The sequence below is a fragment of the Peromyscus maniculatus genome, chromosome 14 (genome assembly GCF_049852395.1).
Source record: "Peromyscus maniculatus bairdii isolate BWxNUB_F1_BW_parent chromosome 14, HU_Pman_BW_mat_3.1, whole genome shotgun sequence".
Taxonomy (NCBI): domain Eukaryota; kingdom Metazoa; phylum Chordata; class Mammalia; order Rodentia; family Cricetidae; genus Peromyscus; species Peromyscus maniculatus.
Window position 1 is genome coordinate 85713997 of NC_134865.1, and position 26492 is coordinate 85740488.

The following is a 26492-nucleotide window of genomic DNA, read 5'->3' on the forward strand; positions in this document are numbered from 1 at the left end:
AGTAAACACAGACACTTATATTGCTTTCAAACCGTATGGCCGTGGCAGGCTTCCTGCTAACTGTCCTTATCTTGCTAACTGTGCTTTTATCTTAAATTGATCCATTTCCATACATCTGTACCTTGCCATGTGGCTGGTGGCTTACTAGCGTCTTCACATGCTGCTGGTCATGGCGGCGGCTGCAGTGTCTCTGGTCATGGCGGCGGCTGCAGCCTCTCTGGTCATGGCAGAGGCTGCAGCCTCTCTGGTCATTGCGGCGGCTGCAGCCTCTCTGGTCATTGCGGCGGCTGCAGCCTCTCTGGTCATTGCGGCGGCTGCAGCGTCTCCTTCTGCCTTTCTGTCCTTTTATCCTGCCTAGCCACGGCCGATCAGGTTTTATTTATTAACCAATCAGAGCAACTTGACATACAGACCATCCCCCAGCACAGCCAAGTGCAGACCATCTCAAACACCTGCACTCAGGCCCATGGTCCTAATCATCCTCTATACGGACCTGCTGGGTAACGCCACAAAGAACCTGAGAATGGGCTCCCACAGGACCTACAGAACATCCCACAGCACCACCACATCACAGAAACTCACAGAGTCTGAACCAACAACCAGGGGGTCTGCATGGGACCAACCTAAGCCCTCTACATATATGTGATAGTTGTGTATCTTGGTCTATCTGTGGGACTCCTTACAATGGGTGCAAGGCCTGTCCCTAATGCTTTGGCTGGCTCTTGGGAACCTATTCCTCACACTGGATTGCCTTGCCCAGCCTAAATACAAGGGGCTGTGCTTAGTCTTCCTGCAACTTGATATACCATGATGATATGCCCAGGGAAGGCCTGCCCCTTTCTGAACAGAAACAGTGGAGGAGTGGATTGAAGGGAGGCAGAATAGAGATGGAGGGAGGGAATAGGATGAGAGTAGGGAGGGGAGGCTGTTGTCAGGATAAAAAATAAAAAAAGAAATTAAAAAAGAAATGAGTCAGGGTCTCATTTAGACTCAGCATCACACCAAAGGATGTTTGCTAGTACCTTAGTATGCTTGGAGTGCCTACAAAAATAGACCTTGAACCAAATAGACCATAAATAACAGAAATGTACTTCTTATTCTGAGGCTGAAGTTCTGAGGCAAAGGTTCCAGCAGTTTCCATGTGTTGTAGAACTAATTTCCATATTTATAGACAGCTCTGTTTCATTATGTCTGGGAAAAGGGTCTTCTTGGGTTGTTTGGCAAAGACGCTAATCCCAATTATGAGGACTCCATCTTCATGATCTCATTATCTTTTGATACACTGAGGTAAAGATATCAGCAAGAATTTACAGGATATACCCACTCCACAGCAGGTAACAAGAGGGTGACATTTACCACATGTTGTCTAATACCAACCTGTCTTTTGAATCCCTTTCATATTTGATTTCATTGACCCTCCCACCTGAGTTTAGGTAGGTGTGTACTTTGAATGTTTTATGTCGGAGGAAGTGGAAATATAGGGACTTGGGGTCTTGTACGGGTAGTAAGATGAGGATCCAGAACACAGAAGGATTTACATATGGAATAGTCCCTGTCTTAGTCACTGTTCCATTGCTGGGAAGAGACACCACAACCATGGCAATTTTTATGAAAGAAAGCTTTTAATTGGGGCTTGCATACAGTTTCAGAGGTTAGTCCATTATTATCAAGGTAGGGAACATGGCAGCATGCAGGTAGAAATGGTGCTGGAGAAATATCTGAGAGTCTATATCCTGATCCATAGGCAGAAAGACAGAGAGACACTGGGCCTGATATGGGCTTTTGAAATCTCCTTCTAATCCCATCAGAGAGTTCTACTCCCTGGTGACTAAGCATTCAGCTATGTGAGCCTGTGGGGAGAGGGGGGCATCCCATTCAAATGACCACAGTTCCCATTCCTGAAGCCTCAGGCCTGGTGTGAGTTTGTCTGCACATGAGTTGGTTTGTACACTCATGCTTGTACACGTTCTTCCTGTGTTATCATGCATATGTGTATGATGTGTTTGAGGGACTGTGATGTGAACACATGCATGCATGTGTATGCATCGATACTTGTGTGTATGTGTGAAGTCAATCATGTGTTTTGGGTGGGAGGAGAGTGTCTAAGTTCACTGAACAGCTTTCCTCAGTGTGACCCAGACACCCCTCTTGGATGGCCTCTCCACTCTTTGCTGCAGACTCCATGTGCTTTGACCTGACCGAGTTTATCCAGACCATGGAAACAAAAGGGGGGGGAGGCAGGTGGAATGAACCATGGCATGTTTATGGGATGATGGAGGCTTGCAAGGAGGCAGGAGACAGTGAGGAGTAGGTCTAGGGCAGCAAGCACATCACCTGCTTTGCCTATAGCCAAGGATACCAGTCATTTTGTATCTGGGAGGCTGGGTGGAGAGCAGGGGGTCGGGAGGAGGGCCTGCAGCTTCTCTCTGCATAGAAGATATCCTGCTTGTGGGCTTCACATTGAAGGAAAGCACATTTGTTTTTTCCCTGTAGTTGCAATACGTTGCTGTCCTTGTCTACTTCACCTGCCAGAGAGCCTTGGGGTCATATAGGGGCTGTAGACTGAGAAACAGAGCAGGGCCCAGGAGCTAGAATAGGGCCCAGAAGCTGGACAGTGACCATGCACTGCCCCCTCCCCTAATTACGGGTGTGTCTCCCAGCCCTATCCCAGCCACTCCAGAAATGCTGAAGGGTTTCAGGATGTCCCTGAGAAGGCATCTTACATGCCACCACCAGGGAGGGTTGAGAGGGAGGTGGCAGGCCCACCTTGATGAAAGTGACAAAGCCACTGTAGAGCAGTGTGAGCAGAAAGAGAGCCACGAAGGTGCACAGTGTGGGCCACAGGCTGGTCTCCTCATCTAGGTCCATGTAGTTGTTGCTTTGTTCCTCCCCGACGCACAAGTTGGGGATGGTGTTGACCATGCCTGGGGAAGAAATAACGTTCATGAGAAGGGCTCCATCCTTTGGCAGGACCATTCCTTATTAACCTGCTCTCCTGTCCACTGAACCTGAAGGTGCAGCTCTCTCTTCTGGCAGCAACATTTTGCTCATATACCCTCCCCCACTAGTACCTACCACTTTCCCTCATAAGTGCCCACTAACTGCTGTGCCCCACAGGGACCTGCCACCCATCTTTCCCCATAACCTGCTGGATCCTGGAGTCTCACAAACACATTGGTCTGTGTGGGATCTGGCAGATCTGAACCTGAATGTGATGTGAATACATGCCACCGCCACCTGAATGGTGCAGGAGATGAGTTGCTACTTCAGAAGACCTAGACGTGGTTTACTAGATGAGGCAGGCTGTCCAGCAGAAGCCTTCTTAGGAAGATGTGGCATGAAAGAGACAGAGAAGGGGGAGTAACATTCTAAGCAAAAATAGTGTGCATGGTGTACACACTGAGAAAGAGCATTACCCTGGGAGTCAGAAGGGACCCCTGGGCCTTGGCAGGTGGAGGGGGGAGATCTGAAAGCATCCTAGCTATGGAAACTTAATCCTAAGGGTGATAGGATGAAATAGAAGATGTTAAGGAAGGTTATATCATTACTACATGTGTGTATGGAAATCCCAGCTGGAGACAGAAGTGCGGCCTGAAGCCAGACATGGTGATGGCTGATGTGCAGGTCTAGGAAAACACACTTCCAGAGAGGACATACCCCAACTCAAGGTGTGAAAGCCCAAGGCAGGTGGGTCACAGAGCTGCCTGGGTGTCCACTCCACAAGTGCTGTTTGAGGTTGTGCTTATGCTCAGCCAGAGCCACTGTGAAGTCTGCCGATGGGTTGGCCTAAAGCCACTTCACCAGATGAAGGTGGTGAGTACTGCTGGGCGGTGGTGGTGCACACCTTTAATCCCAGCACTCGGGAGGCAAAGCCAGGCGGATCTCTGTGAGTTCAAGGCCAGCCTGCGCTACCAAGTGAGTCCCAGGAGAGGCGCAAATCTACACAGAGAAATCCTGTCTTCAAAAAACCAAAAACAACAACAACAAAAAACCAAAAAAGAAAAAACAAAAAAGAAGGTGGTAAGTACTGAAATCATGTGAGCATTATAGACTATTGAATCTTAGCATCACGAGGGCCACTCAGCAGTCTCCCTGACCCATAGTTTCCGGTTTCAATTACCTATGGTTGGAGAACACGGCATTGAAAAGTCACTTGTTTTAAATCACACAGTCTGGAGCTGTGTGATGGGCTCTTGCTCTGCCTGGAATGCCAGGCCTCCTTTTGTCCAGGCTTCAAGCTGCCCACATGCCTGTCTGTTTTTTGAATCCAGGCTGATTGTTGAAGTCATACAGAACTTGACAACACCCATGGTTTCAGGCAGCCACAGGAGGCCTTGGGATAGTTCCCACAGAGACAAGAGAAGGTGAGAGGATGTTTGTGTTTGTTCACTTCATTTATTTGGTCATCATTTCTTCCTGTAATTTACAGAAGTACTGCTCTACAGTCTACGAAGGATATAGAAAAGCAACTTTCTTTGGCACATGTAGTGTGAGGAGACCGGATACAGAGGGAAACGAGTCAACCAGACAGTGGACATGATGGCCATTCAGCATAGAAAGGTCTCAGGCAAGGGCAGGAATAAAAGGCCTCCTGGGAGAGCATCTGACTCTGCCAGCAGTCAGTGGGGCCCTAGAGTCATGGGAAGCACTCAGGTAAATGAGAAAAAGTGGCAGGTGGTTGAGTAAGAGAGTTCCCTAGTAGTAGGTTCTCTCTGGGCCTACTGTGGACAAAACGTGCTCTGACAAGACCTTGCAGGGGGAGAGGTTGAGTTCCACTCATATCCTCAAAGGTCTGGCACTTGTTATAGCAAGGGAAACTACGAATGTTGTCCCAACATTTCACACACCCAAGGTCTAATTCCATGTGCTGTTTCTGTCTTAGTTATCAATCATTTTGTGTCTTGTAATTGCTGCTTACATGCTAGACATTGTACACACATGAATTGTAGAGTCTGGGGTGAAATACAGGTGCACATCTCCTCCTTCATCGGGCATGAAATGCCTTTTCTTTGGAGCTGGGCACTGAGCTGGGTTCCTGGCTTTAGGTGCTTTGGGATGGAGTCAGTCCATTCCATTCAGCAGGCCCTGGAGATGGTACAAGACCGGCAAGCTCTGCTCCCAGGTGCTGTTTGCTAGTAGTATCCTATGTGGGAGGTTGTGCGAGTGATGATTAGCTCAAGATTGGGGGCTTTTCTGTATTCGCATTCCTCTTGCCAGCTAAGGTAGTCATTAAAATTTTGGTTGATTTCTTGATGTCCTCTTATAGATAGCCCACTGTCCTAGCCCTATCTGTGCCTAGGACAGAATGAAGCAGTCATCTTCTCTCACCTGGGAATGCAGTCTACCTGAGCTTTGTTGATTCCTTGGCTCACTAGTAGTTTTAAATGAAATTGTGATGTTAAAAATTTACTTGGGGCTGGGTGGTGATGGCCAAGGCCTTTAATCCCAGCACTCGGGAGACAGAGCCAGGCAGATCTCTGTGAGTTGAGGCCAGCCTGATCTACAGAGTGAGATCCAGGACAGACATCAAAACTACACGGAGAAACCCTGTCTCGAAAAAAAAAATTTTTTACTTGGTATTTTCTTTTGCCATGGTCTGAGTGCCTAATCAAATGTTCTTCCACATCTACGCAGAAATGCGATGCTTAAGAGGTTGATTGCCTTGGCAGCAGAGTGATGGATGGGTGGGAGGGGCAGAACTGACTTCATAGAGACCAAGCCAGGCTGCAGTGGAGAGCTCAGAAGTACTAGTGGACAAAGTGAGAGCATTGTGGTGCTCAGGAGCTAGGGTGACAGGAGTGTGGAGGACAGGGTGTTAATATTCTGACCGACCCCTTGGATCTGCCCTGCATCCTGACATGAAAGAAGCCTCTTCTTAAGGAAAAACTCTACCCCTTTCTCTCTCTCTCTCTCTTTCTCTCTCTCTCTCTCTCTCTCTCTCTCTCTCTCTCTCTCTCTCTCTCTCTTCTGTTTCCCCCTCCCTTTTTCTGTCTTTCTACCTCTTCATCTCTCTTATTATAAACTCTCCACGTGGATGCAGTGTCTGGGTTGTGTATTACTGGCTGCCGCTGCATCTGCCCAGCATGTTTCCTTGCATGCACGGGATACCCTCAGGGGTGCCCCCCTTGTAATATCATAACACAGGGCTTACCTAAAATTGACATGTTGGGGACACACATCTTGACAGGATATGATGATGCCTGCAGATGCCCCCACAGCCTGCTCCATCCCCAGGACACTCAAACTTAGGGGCTCTCAGGTGGAGCCTGTCCAACCCCAGCTTATGTCAAGTTTACAGCAATCCTGTAGGCTCTCCAGGGGAGAGAGAAATGAGGCAAATGACCCAGGTCTAAATTATTAAAGACACTAGCACCTTGGTGGTATGGGGTGGTATGTTTCCTATTGTAGTAGTGGTTGCTTTCTCCTTGCCAGGGGTGATAGGAACTCTTGCCACCAAGTCTGAGCTGTCAGAGAGCGGAACATTTTTGGAGGAACTCTTATCTAACTCTAACTCTAACTCTAATCTTCTTTTGCGTGGTATGAGGTGGCATGCCTCCTTCAATTGGATCTACAGTATGTGGTTGCACTCAAATGGATGCCAGACTAGAGAACTATGTAACCCTTGGAAACAGTACACTTGGGATGACGTGGCAAGCTGACTGTGGTACATTTTGCAGCGACTTTGCAGTGTAAGTTAAGATGTGTTGACTATGGCTAGGCTGCCTGCCTAGAAAACCTTGCTTGTGTAAAGAAGAAGTACATTGGAAAAAAGACAGACAGATGCTGCCTTCCACCTTGGTCTCTGATTCTGAAGGAAAAATAGAAAAAAGAAAGAGTGTGATAAGATGCTGTTTCTTAGAGCTGGCCGGGGATAAAGGAAAGAGTACAGATTAGATCTCTGCTAAAGAGCCTTTCTTGAGATCTGAAACTTGGCACTCATGAAGAAAATAAGACAGTGAAGAGGGGAAAGCAGGCCAGGTTCTCTCATAGCCTGGAGACATGGGGCATGGAGGAGGACAGACTTCAGTGCCATGAAGTGGTGAAACTGAGAAACGGAACTATTCATCCTTCCTTGAAGCAAAGGCTGCATTTATCTGAGGTGACACATGTGAAATCATTCCATCAATATCGAGTTCCCTCCAAGAGGAAATGTTTTAATTCAAAGGAAACAGCCACACAACAAGGGAAGGAGAATACCAATTAGGCCTTTGCTAAACAGCCTTTCCTGGGATAAAAATAAAACAAGCAAAAGTTAGGGATACTTGATAATTGCTGGCTGAGGTCCCCATGAACATCAGAAATGACTGAAAGACAATTTAAAGTCATTGCTGAAGAAACTAGACACATGAGAAGTAGTGTTTAATGCTCAATTCATTGAGGTGAGTAGGAATATGTTTATTGGAGAGTCAAGAAGGGGGTTGACTCAGCAGGGATTAACTCAGGATTAGGCTTCAGTGGCTTTGCTGAGCTCCATTGTGGCATGCATCTTTAAGAGGTAGGTGAGGCTCTGGTAGACCTGAATGATTCAGAAAAACTTGTAAGTAGGGTTTGTGAGGTGCTAAAACATTTGGGAAGATATTAAAAAAAGAGAGAGGGGCAGATAGTGGGAGTTGTACAAGTCACTCAAAAAATGTGGCAAGATATGTGCTAAGCCAACGTTTCTAGAGAAAAAAAAATGACAGAAAACCAAATTCTGTGCTTGTGAATCTTTGAAGGCTAGAAAATAATGAAAGCTTTTGGCATTCTCTTGAAATACTATGATCCTCTGCATGCTGCACAAACAGGTGAGGTCTGTTCCTGATTATGAGATCAACACATGAATTCATGATGGGCAAATATATAAGCCTACCAGTCCATGTGGGATTGTCAGGTGGACTTCATAAAGGCCTATGCCTCTCAGTGAGGATCATATATGTGTCCTCACCTACATGGATATTGCCATAGGCCTTTCCCCAGCATTTCTACATAAGCAAGCAACGAAAAAGGCCACCATTAAGGGCTTTATCCAACACAGTGTTATATATAGGTACCCATAGATCGTTGACAATAAAAGGGGGAATCATTTCACAAACATTGATAGGAAGAAAGTGGCTGATGAATGACCAGAGCCAATGATACTTCCACCTACTTAAAAACCCTATAGTGGCTGAGTTGATAGAAAGAAACAACAAGTCATTAAAAGGAGCCAGAGAGTTTAAACATAGAAGGTACTATGTGTAGGTGGAAAAAGACATTCCCCAAATCCATAGTTTGTTGCATGAAAGCCTCAGTGCCAGGGATGGGCTACCTCTGTGTGAATTATTGGCCAGAGAGGGCCCTGAGGAGCCACAAACCACAAAAGCTATCACCATTGATGCTAGTTGCATGTCAGAACTAGATGGTAAATTCCTACTGCTAGTGACTCCACAAACTTTGTCTGCAAGATAGAGGAAGCAGGCTAGGACTGAGGTGGAAGCTTCCTGCCTTCTGGCTGGCCTTTGTAGTGCTAGGAGATGTGACATAGGCCAACAGCCTTTCTTGAATATGGACTCTGAGGGCTACACTAATCAACTTACCATGTAAGATCTGCTTTCTGGTGCAATAGCGGCATGGTAGTTATGGGTGCAACCAACTTCTTTCCTGTTGGATTTAAGCTCTGTTCTACAGCAGGGAATTTGCGTTCAGTATCATAAATTAGGAGAAAAAAATCTGTGGCTGGGGAGGTCATAAGCTTCAGTAGAGAAGCAACTGCTATTGTTTGTTAAAAGGATGCCATGGACTTGTAAAACTGGATGCACATATTTGTATTTTTGCCTATAGACTACTATTGCTATCAACCTCACTTACAGAGGGAAGCTTCATTTCACAGTGAGCAGTGGTTATTGGGGAGATTCATACTTGGTCAAGCTGCTGATAACAGGCCACTGTTTCTGTGGAGCAGAGGCCCAAGAAAACAAGTAAACATCTGTAAACATCACTCTCTCCAGGGTTCAGTAAACACCATGGAGGAGGGGACTGAAAGAATGTAAGAGCTGTAGGAAGGGTGAAGTGTTGTGTAGTTCTTTCTTCTGAACTGAAACAAATAAACATAGTGTTCCTCTTCTCCAGACAGTGCAGACCTCTCCTCCCCAAACAGGAGTATTTCTTTATCACAAGAACCCAGTGATATACTTGCTTGACATTCTTACCCAGTTGTGACTTACCGCTAATGTCCAGGATTTTGCTGGCATTAAGCTTGGTCTGCGAGGCCTCATGTTCCACCACACATGTATAAGTGTTAAGTGAAGCTCTCAGAGGGACTGGTATTCTCAGGACACTCCAGGTCTGGAATGTATTGCCCCCAGGCTGCTGGGTGGGGTACGCAGTGGCAAAGTATGAAGTGTTCATTTTACTTTGGAACTTCAGCCATATTAGATGGATATCTTGGGGGAAGAAACCGGATACCTCACATATGAGCCACGATGACATCTCAGGATGGGTGGGTGTGGCCAGGAAGTTCACAGAGAGGTTGCTGGGTGCTATGGCCCCTGCAAGAAGTGATAAGAAGCTTATTATCTTGTCTTGCTTGGCTTGAAAGTATCTAGGGACTTGTGAGAGGACAGAAGACCCCCATCTTCTCATCTGACTACAGATGGCCTGAGCAGTGTGGGGGGTAGGAGGACCTATGGGTAGGTGGGACGTTGGACAGCCTTGTGGTGAGGTGGGGATAGGTTTCACATGGATCACAAGGCTGCTCCTGTTTGGAGCCAAAGGGCTTTGTGAGTAAAGGCCTATTCTGGAGACATCCATTTCTCCTGGTCATTGCCTAACTCCTAGGGAAGCCCAGTGCCTCCCCAACAGACCCAGGCTTTGTTACTATGTGACTTCTCTTCTTGCCAGTATTTGGGAATATAGACCAGGTTTCTCTGGTGCCCCATCTATTCTCTGTGTCCTCCATTCTATATTCTGAAGGTCAGGCCAATCCTAGGCTTTTCGTCTTCCAACCTGTGTGTGTGTGTGCGTGTGTGTGTGCGTGCGTGTGTGTGTGTGTGTGTGTGTGTGTGTGTGTGTGTGTGTGTGTGTGTGCACTTGTGGTGGGGGGCATTGCCAGTGAATCCATGGGTAGGGGTGAGACAGGGGACTATCTATCCCTTCTCTTGTACTTATGGGATACATGTGCTCAGGCTGCCATCATCCTGGAGCTGTGGAGACTGCTCTGGCTTGTCCCATGGAGCCCTCAGATCCTCCCTTAGCCTGAAAGGTGAGGGAACCTGTTCTGTGAGTGGCACTGGTTTTGGAGATCCTAAGAGAGCCCTTCTTCCCATTAATATGCCTCCTTCATGCTCCCTGTGTGCATCTTCTGGTTCTTGTTCTAGCAGAGACCCAGTAGGCCCTCTTGGAAGTTCTTAGAGGCCACAGATTTCTCAGTGTTCAAGGACATTCTTCTAAAACTCACACCTACATTTCCAGGCTCACACAGCTAATAAGCTATTGAGCAACAGATCTGCAGTAATCCCAGAGTTGGTTATAACACAAGAGTCTCTTCCCTCCTTTCCTTCTGCCTCTTCCTTCTTATTCTTTCAACTTATTTATTTTTGGAGACAGGACTTTTTCCTATCTGGCTTATTTCACTTAATGTAATGTCTTCAGGGTTTATTTACACAGCAAATGACAGGATTTCTTTTTTTTTTTTGGTAGGATAGAGTCTCATGGTATTTCCTTTATCCACCCACTGATGGGCCCTTTGGGTTGATTGCACTACAATGAACAGTGGGGTACAACGTCTGCTGAATTCCTGTCTTTTGAGCTTATACTCAGAAGCAGAATTTCTGGATTACACAGTAGGTTTAGTTTGACACTTCAGAGGCCTTTCCTTCTTTCGGGTGGCTATGTGGCTTGGGGCTGCACCCCCTCCACCTGACAGAGTGAAGGAGCTCATCAGACATCCTTACAGGTGTTAGGTAAGACATAGCTCATTTTGGTTTTAACTTATATTTCTCTGATAATTGGTGGCATTGAACATTTTTGATAGATGATATTTTAAGATATTTTATCATTTTTAAACTCAGATTACGATTTGCAAATGTTTCTGCAAATCCACATATTGTCTCTTTATTTAGTTGCATGGGGACCTGGGCTTAGTGCACTACTGGCTGACTAGCTACACAGGAATTCAGGCTGGGGAGAACTGCAAACCTTGAACTTCTCCAAACAGAACTTCCAGTTTGAACTTTCTTGAGATGGCTGATGGATAAGGTGAGGCTTCGGGTCAGCCTAGTCAGGAACTGATACAGCAAGACAGTAGAGTCAGGAGGAGATTGAGGGAAACGTGGGGAAGGAAAAGTCCTAGAGTCTAGGTGTGATGGTCTCCTGGCCCTCTAATGAGATTCTTATGTATCTCAGAGAAGTTCTGTTGTCTGTCTGGTCATATGCCTGCTGAGTCCACGAGGAGCTCACAGTTTGGCTCAGAGACACAGAGCTCAGGTCCTGTGAGCCAGGTAGGCCCATGTGCTGGTCCTTTCCTCTGTTTATTTCTCATCTTAACTCAAAAAAGGATGATACATTCGCAGGATTAGATGGTGGCATCTCTTGGTACCTGGATGGGGCCTGGCTTGTAATAGGTACTGAAGTCATTTTAGTCACCTGTTCTAACTAGGATGTACATTGACAGCTTGGAGAAGGAGTCATGGAGGGTTTCCTGGAGGAGGTGGTATGAGGCTGAACAGATGAGTTGGGGTGAGGTGCACTGGATTTCTTACCTACTATATTCCTTTTGGTGCTCATAGCTTTTGTGGCTTCTGTGATGTGCTCCGTTGTTTGGGGAGGTGGAGGGCTTTTCTGGGAGGACTGAGTATTCTGTTTCTCTGGAATCAAAGAAGTGATGGACAAAAGGTTAAGGTGAGAGAACAGAGTATACTGAGGGACCCAGGGAAGTGGAAAGCAGTACAAGGGGAGGGCCGCAGGATGGAAGGGTACTGGTGTGGAAGGCTCCGTGCTCAGCTATTGCCTTTGCTCACCCAGCTGCCTCCTTGCACTTTTAGTACAGGGTCCCCAGGGCATGTTATAAGTGTTGGATTGATAGGGCAGCTCAGAGGAAAAAAGGAGGGAACAGATAGGGAAAGAGTAAGGAAAGGCAGGGACCAAAGGAGGGGGTCCATGGGCAAAGGTGGGGGTTGCTTTAGTCTTTGGGGTTAGCTGAGTGTGGGTATGGGAAGCCCCATAAAACCTTTCTGCATGATTCAGGGTTACTCACTGGACCAAGTCTTTTCAAGTTTCTGTTTACTGTTTTTTATTAAACAAGTGTGGTCGCTGTTCAGTTCTGAGGTTCTCAAAGAGAGCCAGCTTATATAATTGCCATTGTTTTTTTTGTAATGGAAGGCCCTCTGAGTCTGGTAGTTTGAGCTTTGGTTCCAGGCAATTTCCAAAGGTTCTGTTGCAATTACCAAGCAGACCAAGCCCACTGAGTTCTCTTCCTTTGAGGCTTCGCACTCTGTGCTGAGGAGGAACATTTGGGGATTCTCAGTTCCTGCAAGACAGAGGGTAGAGTTTTGAGGACATTGGACTGGGGGCAAAGGTGGGGCCTGGGCAGTATCACTCCAGGCCAGACTTGTGAAAATGACTCATGGTCCCAAGCAGGCTGGGGAGAAGGGCTTTGGAGCCCTCTGGCTGGTCTCAGGAGCTCCCATCTTTCTGCTGCCATCATCTCTTTCTGAACTCTCCTCGAGTTTCTTGGGGAAAGCCCTACCCTCTGTTCTCTCAGACACCAGTAACCCTACCTCTCCTTCATGAGTGTAATTCTCCCGTGACCTTGATAGGAACAGTCAGCCTTCTACATCCCCAGAGCCTCCTGAGCAGCTTGGAACACCTGAGCAGAGCATCCTGGTTCCCTTTCACAAGCCATGCTTTGGGTCTCTCTAGGCTACTCTTCCTTCTCAGGTTCCGGTATGTCAGATATTTTCAATGTCCCACTCCCCAGTATTCCAGAGACATGTGGAGGATATGGGTGTAGACCTGGGGTGAATTGTACCCCCTCACAGATTTGCTTGCTGAAGTTTGAAGCCCAGAACACCAACATCCATTGTGCGCATGTTGGGACTCATCACCAAATTCCAGATGTATTTTAGGCGTTGCCACCTCAGCACCCTGCCTCCCACACCAGCATCTGAGTTCGTTTCCCTGGGCTGCTGGGGCAAAGTGCCACACATGGCAGCCTGAGCAACAGAACCCTGTTCTTTCCCAGTTCTAGAGGACAGCAGTCTGGGCTGCTATCCTAAGTGCCACAGGGAGACTCTGTCACAGACTTCTTCCAGCTCTAAGGTCATAGCAGGTCAAATCTAGTTGAGAGGAGCTCATGTTGGATTGAGATGGGCATCGAACCCCATAGGATGGCATTCTTGGAACATGGTGGTAGGCACACAGGCATACACATGGGGGGAAAGCCATGAAGGTGAGACAGTGAGTGGGGTGCTGGTGCCAAGAGACAAGGGTTGGCCGAATGCCACGGCTTCAGAGCTGGAAGAAGTCTCTCTGACGATTCTCCCTCCTCACCTTGTATTTGCAGGGCTTCCCTCTCCCAGCTGAAGCCCATGACCCACCTCCCTCTTCTTTCTGCTCTAGGTCTGTGGCCAGGACTGTATCTGTCCTTCTCAAGTGGCTGCAGAGACTTTATCCTGTTTCTTCACATCTTCCTAGCAGTTGCCATAAACAGAGAGTTTGAATTTCTGAGTTGTTGATGAATATCCGAGTGGCACAAACATCCTATATATATTTCAGCCAGTTCTTCCCAAGGCGCACCCAATGTACCATAGACTTTTGGGATAAGACCCAAAGTATTGCACTAGTTGGAAGCAGCACCAGGCCAAGATGGTGGGCTGGGGTGCAGAGCAGAGACCCAAGGCTGGAGGCTAGTTTCCAGATTCTGAACGCTTTTGGGAGGTCAGGCCTGGGATTTTCTCTGCCCTGCCTCCTTTCTCCCATCAGGGTGGACAAGCCAGAGTGCTGCCATTGCTGTCAGAGAGCATGCTCTCTCTCCCCCTCTTTCCATCCCTCCTTTCCCTCTTTCTCCCTTAAGCCCCAACAGACTGCTCCATTGCCAGTGAAGATAATCCCTGGGATGTCAACACCACAGAAAAAGTTTGAAAACAAAACAAATTTCTTCACGATAAAGCAGGTTCACAAGATAAAGTATTTATTTCCAAGCAACATTTGTAGACAGCACAGTCGTCACATGTGGCCCAGACCCTGCTTCAGGTTGCACAGATTGACAAAGTCTTTAACCAGTCTAGAAAGAAGTCCATCTCAGAGCTCAAAGCTGGAGGGTGATACAGGAAAGATAGGAATAAGTTTATCAGTCATACAGGCAGGTTCACCCCAGGCCCAGAAGTAATGTCCCTGTGGGAGGGTTTCTCGGTCTCCGATGTCCTTCCACGCTGTGAGTCACTTCACCTGCGGGTGACAGAGACGGTGTAAGCTGCTGTTCACTTTTAGGGAGTAGAGGCATGGACAGTGAGGACTGGCGGCCCCCTGCCCTGTGTACTCAGCCCCACAACCACACTACCTTGAACAGCGTGACAGTGGTGCTGTAGAAGAGGCTCAGGAGGAAGAGGACGATGAAGGTGGAGGCGGTGGTCCATAGGTTCTCAAAGCCTTCCTCCTCAGCATTCACCTCCCCCTCTGTGAAGGGACACACAGAGGGAGGGTCAAGCCAAGCCTTGGGGTGGTCAAGCATCTGCCTGAGGGTTGATGAGTCTCAGCCAGCAGTGACTGGACCCCCTAACAGCCCAAGCTAGACACAGCACAGGTCAACTTGGGGCCTCGTCCTAAGAGCACTGGGGCAGCAGAGCAAGCAAGACAGGCACAGCACACGGGCATGGGATGACGGCAGAGTCAGGAGCCCTGGCATGATGGCGTTGGTGTGTTCCGGACTCTCTCTGAGCAGGGGGCACCCGAGGCTGTTCCTCCCTACTTCTTGAAAAGCTCTGGTATCTCATGCCTCTCTTTGAGCAGAGTTCCTGTGGGTGGCTTGTTCTACTCCTCCCAAGAGACAGACCAACTCCGAGGGAGACAGAGGGACCAGGGCATTTGTTGGGGTCTTTGACCCCTGTAAAGATGAGCCCTTGGGGATATCTAAAGCCCATGTCCCAAGTGACTAAGAATATGGAGAATTTCCAGGATGTGGGTTCAAGGAGGCAGTGTTATTTGGGTGGTGAATCTTTCCATGGACTCCTGTGACCCATGCTGGGGGCGGGACTCAGCTTCTTTTGGACAATTGTGTTATGTCTTCTGCATTCTGGACTGGGGACCAGGGTGAGTGTGAGTGGGACAAGCACTCTCACATTGATCTCCTGAGGTGTTCTACTAACGGAGGCACAGCCAAGGGCAGCTTTCTGCCCTTGGCGTAGGCTTGAACACCACATGCTCTGTCTGGACACTGTCTTGTATTTGCTATAGGTGGTTAGTGGGCTATCTTCTTCCCTACGGTGCTGGGACAGGAAGACATGCTCTCTTCTTGGAGCATTCTCCCCTAAGCACAGTCCGGGCTCCCCAAGAAGTTTCAGTGACCCAGTCTAGTGAGGGCTCTCTGGGCCCTGAGTCCTGAAGATGATGGCCCTGGTCAGAGTCCAGGTATATCTGTGTGCCATGCCTGTCCACTTGTTAGTATGCACACGTCAAGATATTTCTGCACATGTGTGTGCATGCATGTCTTTGTGCCTATGTGGTTCAGTTTTCTATATTTGCCTGTATTCTGTTTCTGTGTACATATGTCCATATGTGTTGGTATCTGTTTCTGTGTGGCTGTGTGTCTATGCTTGTTTATATGTCTCTGAAGGTGTTTGTGTCCATGTGTGCATGTGTGCACGAGCTCACATGCATACATGTATTCTTGAGTGTCAGGGTGGTTCTGTGTAAGCTTTTATGAATGAATGCATATCTATGCATGTGTCTGCGCATATGTACCTATATCTGTGTATAAATACATGTCTGTCTGTGTCTGTGCATGTGCCTGAATGCTGCCTGTACCAGGATAGCCAAGCTTCCAGCCATGTATGTAGATGTAGCTGGAGGGATGACATGCATACACTCTGTGTGTTGTAAGCCTTCTTGAGTCCACACAGAAGGAGGCAACTGGCAAGGGAGAGGAAGGGTCAAGGTGGAGGCAAGGCTGCAGGGTATGTGCAGGGCAAATACAACACAGCTGTTGCCCCAGCAGGCAAAAGCATTGCATAATCAAAACCAGCGACTTTTGAATGTTTTTGTTTTTATTTCTAATTTTTATAAAATGCAACATCTCAGTCTGACATGGTTAGTTTGCACACACAGAGCAGCTGGACCCCCAGAGCTTGCCTGGTTGGGGGGCTAGCATGGTCAGTAGCAGGTGCTGCCCGTGTCAGACATGATCAGGGATACATTGTACAGTGTGGGTTTACCAGTGGACTTGTCCACGGTCCTCTCGGTCACCATGTGTGGCAGGGCCTCATGGCCTACAACACAGGTGTAGGTCTCCCCGGAGTTCCATTCCTCCTCTGTCACAGTCAGGATGCTGTGGGTGAAGTAGAGGTGTGGGGCCCGGGGCTCCGGCATTGGGGTACCGGTCACATACTTGTCTGAGGACAAGAGCTGTCCCCTCTGAAGCCACTGCACAAAGATGTCTGCAGGAGAGAAGCCCATCACCAGGCAGGTGACTGTGACTGACTCCCTCAGGATCAGTTGCTCACGGGCTGGCGGCAGCAGGTACACAGCAGGTGGATGCTTGGCCACATCTGTAAGCAGAGACAGTGGTGAGGAGAGGAGTGGAACGGCCCGGAGACTAGAGGGGAGAAGGAGAACACCTACCTCTGGGCTTTGAGATGACTTTCTTCAGCGGTGAAGGCAGGTCCCTGTGGGTCACGGTGCACACGAACTCGTCCCCGCTGTTCCAATCTTCCACACAGACACTGGCCACACCTTTGACGCTGAAGGTGCCGTTGAGGTGGCTTTCAGGGGTTTCATTCTTGGTTTCCAGTGGCTTACCACTTCGGGAAGCCCAGGAGATATTCAGGGTATCATAGGTTGCCAGGTTTGTGACCAGGCAGGTCAGCCTGGCAATCTTGTTGAGGAAGATGTCCACAAAGGAGGGGGGGATGGGGAAGGCTAAGATGTCTGTGGACGGACCTGCGGCCAAGAGAACATTGTGTCAGTGACTGTCTGGTTGGGAAGTCAGAGAAAAATTTAGTCTCCATCCCCCAAATGGTACCAACTGAGCCTCTGAGGTTCTGCTTAAGGGAAGACCCTAGTCTTGGCTATTGAAGGTTCAAGGAGCAAATACCCATGTTGGGGTGGCATTAGCCATACTTGTAAGAGGGTTGCCCTGATCTGGGAGGGCTCGTCAATGGGCTTAGGACAGGGTACTCACTAGCAGCGCATGTGGAGGACACGTTCTTCCAGAAGGTGAGACCCCTGTGATCCACACGGCAGCTGTACACATTCAGGTTCAGCCAGTCGTTTTCAGTGATGGTCAGTGTACTCCTGACCTTGTAGGTCCGGGATCCGGATCCTTTGTCCTCAGCTATCACCGGCTCTGTGGTGAAGCCAGACTTCACAAGCTTCCCATCATGTAGCCAGGACACTGTGATTTGTTTGGGACTGAAGTTGGAGGCCTCACAGATAAGTCTGGACTTGCGTGGTACAGGTCCAGAGAAGGCATCACGTGGTGGAATGAACACAGTCACATTGGGGGGTATCTCCATGACAGCTAGAGGGGAAGGACAAGGTGTGAGCTCAGCTTGGCCTAAGCCCTAGCGCCCTGCTCCCTTTGGGCCATGCCTGGGCCTCTACTCCCACTGGGAGGGGTTGGTTCTTACCTGGAATGGGCACATGTAGATTTTTGTTGTTGCTGCCATGGTGGATTTTGCATACCAGGTATTCATCTGAACCTTCAAGGACATTCTTGGAAGACAGGAGCACCTGTGAGGTGGCTATATACTTGCCTCCCGTCCTCAGTGTTGGGAAGGTTCTGACACCCTGCTTGACTTCAGTGTTGTTCTGGTAGTTCCAGGAGAAGGAAATGGAGCTGGGCAGGAAGTCCCGTGCCAGGCAGCCCATGGCCACCATATTCTCGTCAGACAGGGGGCTCTCGCAGGAGACGAGGGGGAAGACAGTTGGGGAGGATGAACTCTCTGAGGACCAGAGAGGAATAAAAGAGAAACGGAGGAGTAAGAGTCTGTCTTCTCGTCCCCTGCCAGCCAGGGGATCTCCATACTCCCCTGCCTCTGTGACTGTTGCTCTTAAGGCAGACGGGGCTAGACATGGTAGTAAGTGAACCTGGCCTACAGGACAAAGCTGCTGCAGGCTATGGAGCCACCTTCTAGCCATAGACCATGGCTAGAACATTGGAAGCCTTCATGGACACAGAGAGACGCCTGCTAGAATAGATGGATCTGTCCCTTCAGCCATTGCCAGCCAGCTCCAGGGGCACTGGCACCTGCTCTCAGGGACAGTCCTGGATCCTGGCTTCTCATGTAGGCTTGGCCCTGCCCTGCCCTGCTTCCCTCTGAGACATTCTCATTCCAAAGCAACAGGAGGAGCCCATCGGGATGAGGCGGCGGTGGCGGAGGGGCTCAGGCTTGAATCAACACACCAGGCATGCTGCTTGGTTCATGCAACACCAGAAGTCAGGTTTGCTGCTGTTCTGAAGCCTCTCTAGCCAAGTCAACAAGGTGTATCGGGGAAAAGGAAGGTGGGTTATGATGGGGGACCTCATGGATTCATCTGGAAATTTCCGCCCCGAACAAGGTCCTAGCCAAGCTGGTCCAGGCCTGGTGAAACTCCTTCCGTTCAGCCTAGCTTTGCTTTTTCTGTTCCAGATCTGCCCCATCTCAGCTTAGCTAAACTGTTTCAGACCCAGCTCACCCTAGCTCATCCCAGCTCATCTCATTCTAGCTTAGCTAAATTAGTCTGAGCCTAGCTCAGTCCAGCTTAGTTCAAGGGAGTTCACACCCTACAGTTTAGCCCAGCCTAGCCTCGATAAGCTGATCCAGGCCTGGGTAAGCCTAGCTCAGCCCAGCCCTGCTTAGCTCAGCCCAGTTAAAATGAGCCGGCACACCTCACCTGGCTCAACTCAGGTCACCGACCCAGTTCAGCTCAGCTGGCTCAGCTGATCTTAGTTCATCCTAGCCTGGCTGGTCTTAGTTTAACTCAGTTTAGCCCTAGTCAGCCCAACCCAGTCCAGCTGAGGCCAGGTTAGTTTAACTCAGCTCAACCAGCCTAGCCAAGCTCAGTCCTCTTCAGGTAGCTCTCAGCCAGTCCAGCTCAGCACAGTTCAGTTCAGCTCATCTAAACCCTGCGAATCCCATTTTTTGCCAGCTCAGGTAGCCCTAGCTCATGCCAGCTCAACCTAGCTCAGCTCAGACAGTCTGACTTCAGCTCAGCCCAGTTCATCCCAGTTCATCCCAGCTCATGCCAGTTCATCCCAGCAGCATTTAGCGTAGCTCAATTCATCTTATTCCAGGACACCTCAGCCCAGTTCATGGCAGCCCAGCTCAGCCCAGCTCAGCCTTGTTCAGTTGGCCTACTCATCCTAGCTCACCACAGCCTGACTCAGTCTAGCTTATCCCAAGCCAGCCCAGCCACCCCAGCTCAGTATACAGCTCATCCCACAGACAGCCCAGTTCAGCTGAGCTCAGCCCATCTCATCCTATCTCAGTACAGCTCAGCATAGCTCTGCCCAAGTCAGCCCAGCTCATCCTAACTCAGCTTAGTGTATCCCAGCTCAGCAGGTAGCCCAGTTCAGCCAAGCTCAGCTTCCTAAACTCAGCTCGACTCCGCTCAGCCCACCCCAGCTCCGCTCATCTGAGTCTAGCTCATCCTAGCTCGGTATAGCTTAGGCCAGCTTAGCCCAGCCAAGTCCATTCCAGCTCATCCAGAACCAGCTCAGCCAAACCAGCACAGCTTAGCTCAGCCCAGGTCATCCTAGCCTGGGGCATCCCAGTTAAGGTAAGCTCAGTTAGTGTAGTTCATCCCAGCTCAGCTCACACTAGCTCAGCTCAGCTCAGTTCACCCCAGCTCAAACAAGCTGAGATGAGTTCACCCCAGTTCAGCTCACCCAAGCTTAGCTCAGCTCACCCCAGCTCAGCTCAACTCACCCAAGCTCACCCCAGCTCAGCTTACCCCAGCTCAGCTCACCCCAGCTTACCCCATCTCAGCTCACCCCAGCTTACCCCAGCTCAGCTCACCCCAGCTCAGCTCATCCCAGCTCACCCCAGCTCAGCTCATTTCACCCTAGCTCACCCGAGCTGAGATCAGCTCACCCCAGTTCAGCTCAGCTCACCCCAGCTCATCTCAGCTCACCACAGCTTACCCAGCTCAGCTCAGCTCACCCCAGCTCATCTCAGCTCACCCCAGCTCATCTCATCTCAGCTCACCCCAGCTTACCCAGCTCAGCTCAGCTTACTCCAGCTCAGCTCAGCTCACCCTAGCTCAGCTCAGCTCAGTTCACCCCAGCTCAGCTCAGCTCACCCAGCTCAGCTCAGCTCACCCCAGCTCAGCTCCGCTCACCCCAGCTCAGCTTGGCTCACCCCAGCTTACCCAGCTCAGCTCAGCTCACTCCAGTTCAGCTCCGCTCACCCCAAATCAGCTGAGCTCACCCCAGCTTACCCAGCTCAGCTCAGCTCCGCTCACCCCAGCTCAGCTTGGCTCACCCCAGCTTACCCAGCTCAGCTCAGCTTACTCCAGCTCAGCTCAGCTCACCCTAGCTCAGTTCGGCTCACCCCAGCTTTCCCAGCTCAGCTCAGCTTACTCCAGCTCAGCTCAGCTCACCCCAGCTCAGTTCGGCTCACCCCAGCTTTCCCAGCTCAGCTCAGCTTACTCCAGCTCAGCTCAGCTCACCCCAGCTCAGTTCGGCTCACCCCAGCTTTCCCAGCTCACCCCAGCTCAGCTTAGCTCACCCTAGCTCAGCTCAGCTCACCCCAGCTCAGCTCAGCTCACCCCAGCTCAGCTCAGCTCACCCCAGCTTACCCCAGCTCAGCTCAGCTCACCCCAGCTCAGCTCAGCTCACCCTAGCTCAGCTCAACTCACCCCAGCTCAGCTCAGCTCACCCCAGCTCATCTCAGATCACCCCAGCTCAGCTCAGCTCATCCCAGCTCACCCCAGCTCAGCTCAGCTCACCCCAGCTCAGCTCAGCTCACCCCAGCTCAGCTAAGCTCACCCCAGCTCAGCTAAGCTCACCCCAGCTTACCCAGCTCAGCTCAGCTCACCCCAGCTCAGCTCAGCTCACCCCAGCTCAGCTAAGCTCAGCCCAGCTCATCCCAGCTCACTCCAGCTCAGCTCAGCTCAGCCCAGCTCAGCTCAGCTCACCCCAGCTCAGCTCAGCTCAGCTCACCCAGCTCAGCTCAGCTCACCCCAGCTCAGCTCAGCTCAGCTCACCCCAGCTCAGCTCAGCTCACCCCAGCTCAGCTCAGCTCACCCCAGCTCAGCTCAGCTCAGCTCAGCTCACCCCAGCCCAGCCCAGCTCAGCTCAGCTCACCCAGCTCAGCTCAGCTCACCCCAGTTCAGCTCAGCTCAGCTCACCCAGCTCAGCTCAGCTCATCTCAGCTCACCCCAGCTCAGCTAGGCTCAGCTCACCCAGCTCATCTCAGCTCACCCCAGCTCAGCTCAGCTCAGCTCACCCCAGCTCAGCTCAGCTCACCCCAGCTCAGCTCAGCTCACCCCAGCTCAGCTCAGCTCAGCTCACCCAGCTCAGCTCAGCTCACTCCAGTTCAGCTCCGCTCAGCTCACCCCAGCTCAGCTCAGCTCAGCTCACCCCAACTCAGCTCAGCTCAGCCCAGCTCAGTTCGGCTCACCCCAGCTTTCCCAGCTCAGCTCAGCTTACTCCAGTTCAGCTCAGCTCAGCTCAGCTCACCCCAGCTCAGCTTAGCTCACCCTAGCTCAGCTCATCTCAACTCTACCCCAGCTCAGCTCAGCTCACCTCAGCTCAGCTCAGCTCACCCCAGCTCAGCTCAGCTCACCCCAGCTTACCCCAGCTCAGCTCAGCTCACCCCAGCTCAGCTCAGCTCAGCTCACCCCAGCTTACCCAGCTCAGCTCAGCTCACCCCAGCTCAGCTCAGCTCAGCTCACCCCAGCTCAGCTCAGCTCACCCCAGCTCATCTCAGATCACCCCAGCTCAGCTCAGCTCATCCCAGCTCACCCCAGCTCAGCTCAGCTCACCCCAGCTCAGCTCAGCTCAGTTCACCCCAGCTCAGCTCAGCTCACCCCAGCTCAGCTCACCCCAGCTCAGCTCAGCTCACCCCAGCTCAGCTCAGCTCACCCCAGCTCAGCTAAGCTCACCCCAGCTCAGCTAAGCTCACCCCAGCTTACCCAGCTCAGCTCAGCTCACCCCAGCTCATCTCAGCTCAGCCCAGCTCATCCCAGCTCACCCCAGCTTAGCTCAGCTCAGCCCAGCTCAGCCCAGCCCAGCCCAGCTCAGCCCAGCTCAGCCCAGCTTACCCCAGCTCAGCTCAGCCCACCCCAGCTCAGCCCAGCTCAGTGCAGTTCATCTCACCTAAGCTAGCCTGGCTAATCGGAGCTCAGCACCGTCTACCTCATTCTCTCTCATCAAGCCCAACTTTGCTTGCCCCAGAATGATTACCTTAGCTTTGTACATCTTAGAAGAGCTCAGAGAAGCTGAGCCGTTTTAAATTCAGGTCACCCATCTCAGCCCAGCTCTGCTTGCTAGAGCCTAGTTTACCAGGGTTCTCACTCAACCTTGTTCATGGAATTTCTCTACTGTGGCTGGGATGGTAATGGCCAGGAGCGTTAGCCCAACCAATCTGTTTGCCTCAGCTGCAGCTGTCTTTTTCTCAATTCTGTCCAACTGTGGACTTCATTCTGAATATCCACACTCTGGTCCCTGCTCTTTCCCGCTGACCTTGGCTTCAAAGCGCTGACCTTTGGTACCATTCTTTAACAACCATGAAGTATATTTACTGGCAACTTCCAATTCATTAGACCATCTTGAGATGTAGATCAAGAATATCGTAATGTTTTCCATAAAAACTAAAAACACCTTTTCCTCTAGAATCCCAGCATTACCTCCTTGACCTGGGTCTCTCTTACTGAGTCTCAATTAGCCTCTACTTTAAGTTCCTTCTAGATTAAAACAACCATTAGCAACCACTGAGGCATTCACTTTATCTATTGCTTAAGACAAGGCAGTATTGATACAAAATTCAAAGCCGCATGTGTAACTGAGGCAGAGTCAGTACCAGCACCCCAAGTAATATGCTTAATTGAAATAATTCCAGATAATCACATACACTTTCTCTAAGATTTCCTTAAAATACCAGAGCCACATAATCAATGGTTAACAGGCAACCTTTTACTTTTACCATTTTTTTTTTTAAAGTTAAATGTGAGTGACCCAGACAATGGCACTCAAAAGATGGACAAATGTCCTTTTCCCCTCCTAAAGCAGTGACTAAAGACTAAGTCCCCCTCAAGCAGAAGCAACCATCAAACACAAGCTTTAAGAGAGGCAGCCACAGTGGCTGCCTCTGGCTTACCGTTTGGTGTGCTTGGTTTCAGGGAGGTCCAGGGTCTTTGTGTGGAATTGTTCCTTCAAGGCCATCAAGACTGGCTGGTCCATAAGCAGCCAGGTGGATGGGTGGCAGGAGCCACAACTGTGCATTCCCAGGTCTGGGTGGTCCTGGGAGACCCAAAGTCTGGGTCTGCCCAGCAGCAACCAGTTCTCAGACCTTTGGCCAGTTCTCCAACAAGAAGCCGGGCCAGTGGGAGTTCAAACAGAACATGTCCCTATGGACTGGCTTAGATGCCTTCTTTCTTTTGCACCCTCTGACCGAGTATATTCTCAGCCACCAATTGCATGTTCAACTGAAATAATTCTAGATAACTGCATTCATTTGTAAAAGCTTTCTCTTAAAGTGAACACTTAGAAAATGGTCTTGAAAAAGACTTAGGGAGCCATCTTTACCAGAAGGTCAAAGTCACTCTTAATCATAAACCAACTAGCTTAAAAAATCATGAACAAAGTCACTGTGAATACTTTGGGTATTGGAAAACGAACTTAGTTGGGATCAGTGATCAGAGGGAAGAGTAATAAAGTGATTTAAAAAGATTTTCTAAATACATTAGAAAATTAAATACATTAAAGCTCTTCAATTTCTTACATAGTCCAACTTTGAAGATGAATATACATTTTAGAAGTTGATAAACTTGAGTTTGGGGAAACTAGAACTTCACAAGCTAAAATAGAAAGATTGAACTCACTAAATTAAAAGAGGACCTTTCCAGTTTCGGCTGAATGCTCAACTTATTTTAGAAATGCAAATTACCCAGGTGTTGTTTTGCTCAGCCTGGACTTTCAGTTCTGTGGGCTGGGCAAAACATCTCAAAACTACTTCTTCAAACCACAGCTAGAACTTTACCTAGTGGCTTTATTTTCTTCTTCCCAAAATAGCCTTGTCACATGACCTGCTTCCTGCCAGCTGCCCCAGGTGTCCTGGTCCTCATTGGCCATCTTGACTCCAACTCAACTTTGCTCAATTCATTTAAAAACATTTTAAACTTAATTTATTATTGTTAAAATCAAGTTCTGAATAGGGTGTGAAAGATCCTCATCCCCATTCCTCGGCTGAACTTGCAGGAATACCAATTTTAGACAAACATGACTTCAAATTGAGTGACCAGAATTTTTGATACTTGGACACTTAAAAAAATGAGTACTTGAAAAAAATCTCTCACATTTTAAAGTCACAGTATTCTAGCTATTTTTTTCCCCAGGAACCACTTTAAGGATAAAAATAATATCTTCTAATATTCCATATGTACACTTCTGTGTTTCTTTGGAACACTGGACTTGTGTAGGCTCCCCAGACTCCTCTAGGTAGCAGCTACCTTTTTGAGATGAGTCCGCTATCTCTAAGACCAAGGCTAGCTTGGACAGTTCTCTTCCCAACAAATAAGGTTTTGAACAATCTAGTGCAGAACACTCCTCACCAATCTAAAGAAAACGTTCCATTCCACTCTCTGTGCCTGTGCATCCTGCCACTGTACAAATGCTGACACAGAAAAAGCCTATTTCTCAGCCAACACGGCGACTCCAAAAACTGAGTCTCTCCCACCGAAGCTCAAACTATCCCTCCAGCCATGGATCTTTTTAGCATCTCACTCAAACGAGGCCCTCAAGTCCCCTGCCCCATCACCCAGGGCCTCCACCAATACATCAGACAGGTCCTCCCCTAATAGTTTTTCAAAGGTGTAGAAATATCCTCAAGATATTTCTGAGATACCTAGACAGTTTAGTCCTTAACCTCTCCCGCCAGCCCTCAGGGACAAATCTCCAGGTCTAGTCTGCAATGCTCAGAAAACTCCATAGGCAAAGGTTAAAAATGAAGGCCCAGATAGGCCATTCTTACCTGACGAGACGGTGACTTGGGTCCCTTGACCCCAGACGTCCATAGCATAGTAATCACAATGGTGAAATTTCCATCCATACTACACAAAAAACCCCAGAGCCTGCCTAGAATCACCCCTGGGCAACTCAGGCACCATGCCGACTCCCGGCACGCCACAAGAACCAACCATTCAAGTCCCTGTCCACACTGCATTCCTTGCCTGGGCAGAGGTTCCTGGACCTCTCTTTAGTTTTCATGATGACCCACATTCTAGCTTCACCTCTGGGAAACCAGACAGCCGCTGGCCCTGGACTGGTCACCATGAACTGGCAGCCCCTAATTTACACAAGAGTCCGATAATCCCAGATAGGAGCCTACCCCAGATTTCAAGCCTCCATTCTGGCAGACCCTTTACCACATATCAGTCCTGATATTACCACAGACCAGTGGGTAGAGAGCCTTGACTCAGACCCCTGTGTTTCAATTTGGGGGCAAAGGGATTGAATCTCAATTCCCATTTGCAGAATCTTGGTCCTGAATGCCCAAGAGTCCCCCCAAGTGCATTTAGAATGGGAGAAGGTAGGACTCACCTGAAGAGACAGTGACCAGGGTCCCCTGGCCCCAGTAGGCAAACACATTGTGACAACCATGATAAGACCCCGGACAATAAATGGCTCTTGGCTACAGCCCCAGGATCATCTCAGATTGGGCCCAGTGAGGGACAAGGATAAGGGATAAGGGACCCTAACGGCTGTAAAGTCTGGGAGCTGAGATGTCTGTCTATGTCAGCCAGGGTCCATGAAGACCCCTTCCTTACTCCCAGGCTGTTTCTAGTCCTTCATGACCTGAAACTCAGATACACTCATCCCCTCCACCACAAATGCAAGAAAATCTGTCTGAGCTGAGCAGAAGAGAGGGGCTGTGAGGACTCACCTGAGGAGACGGTGACCATGGTTCCTTGGCCCCAGTAGTCAAAGTAATCACACCGTCACAAGCCCCTTTAGTGGGTGTACAAAAACCCCTACCTCTATCCATCTAGCCAAACAACAGAAAGCTCTGTCTCCTATGGTTGTCACTGCCCCACAGGTTGTAGCCTCTGCCTGCCTCTCATCCTCGGAGCAGACTTCACACTTACAGAAAAAAAAAAAACAAAAAAACCCATGCAGCCCT

At 49.5% G+C, this 26492-nt stretch overlaps 4 gene segments (V, D, J or C); all 4 read right to left on the reverse strand.

Annotated features, from left to right (window-relative positions):
- LOC102921979 (Ig alpha chain C region-like) overlaps nt 1-26492 on the reverse strand; it is a 213417-nt gene that overhangs the window by 186773 nt on the left and 152 nt on the right.
- Nucleotides 1-26492, reverse strand: part of LOC102920138 (immunoglobulin heavy constant gamma 2A-like) — a 156629-nt gene that overhangs the window by 129426 nt on the left and 711 nt on the right.
- LOC143268511 (Ig delta chain C region membrane-bound form-like) lies at nt 1549-26246 on the reverse strand. The segment is given in 6 exon segments: nt 1549-2525; nt 2767-2924; nt 9183-9506; nt 11718-11822; nt 12212-12484; nt 25913-26246. Coding segments are annotated over 5 exon segments (852 nt in total).
- On the reverse strand, nt 14130-26413 carry LOC102919617 (Ig mu chain C region-like). The segment is given in 7 exon segments: nt 14130-14403; nt 14516-14631; nt 16386-16718; nt 16792-17109; nt 17351-17689; nt 17799-18113; nt 26256-26413. Coding segments are annotated over 7 exon segments (1449 nt in total).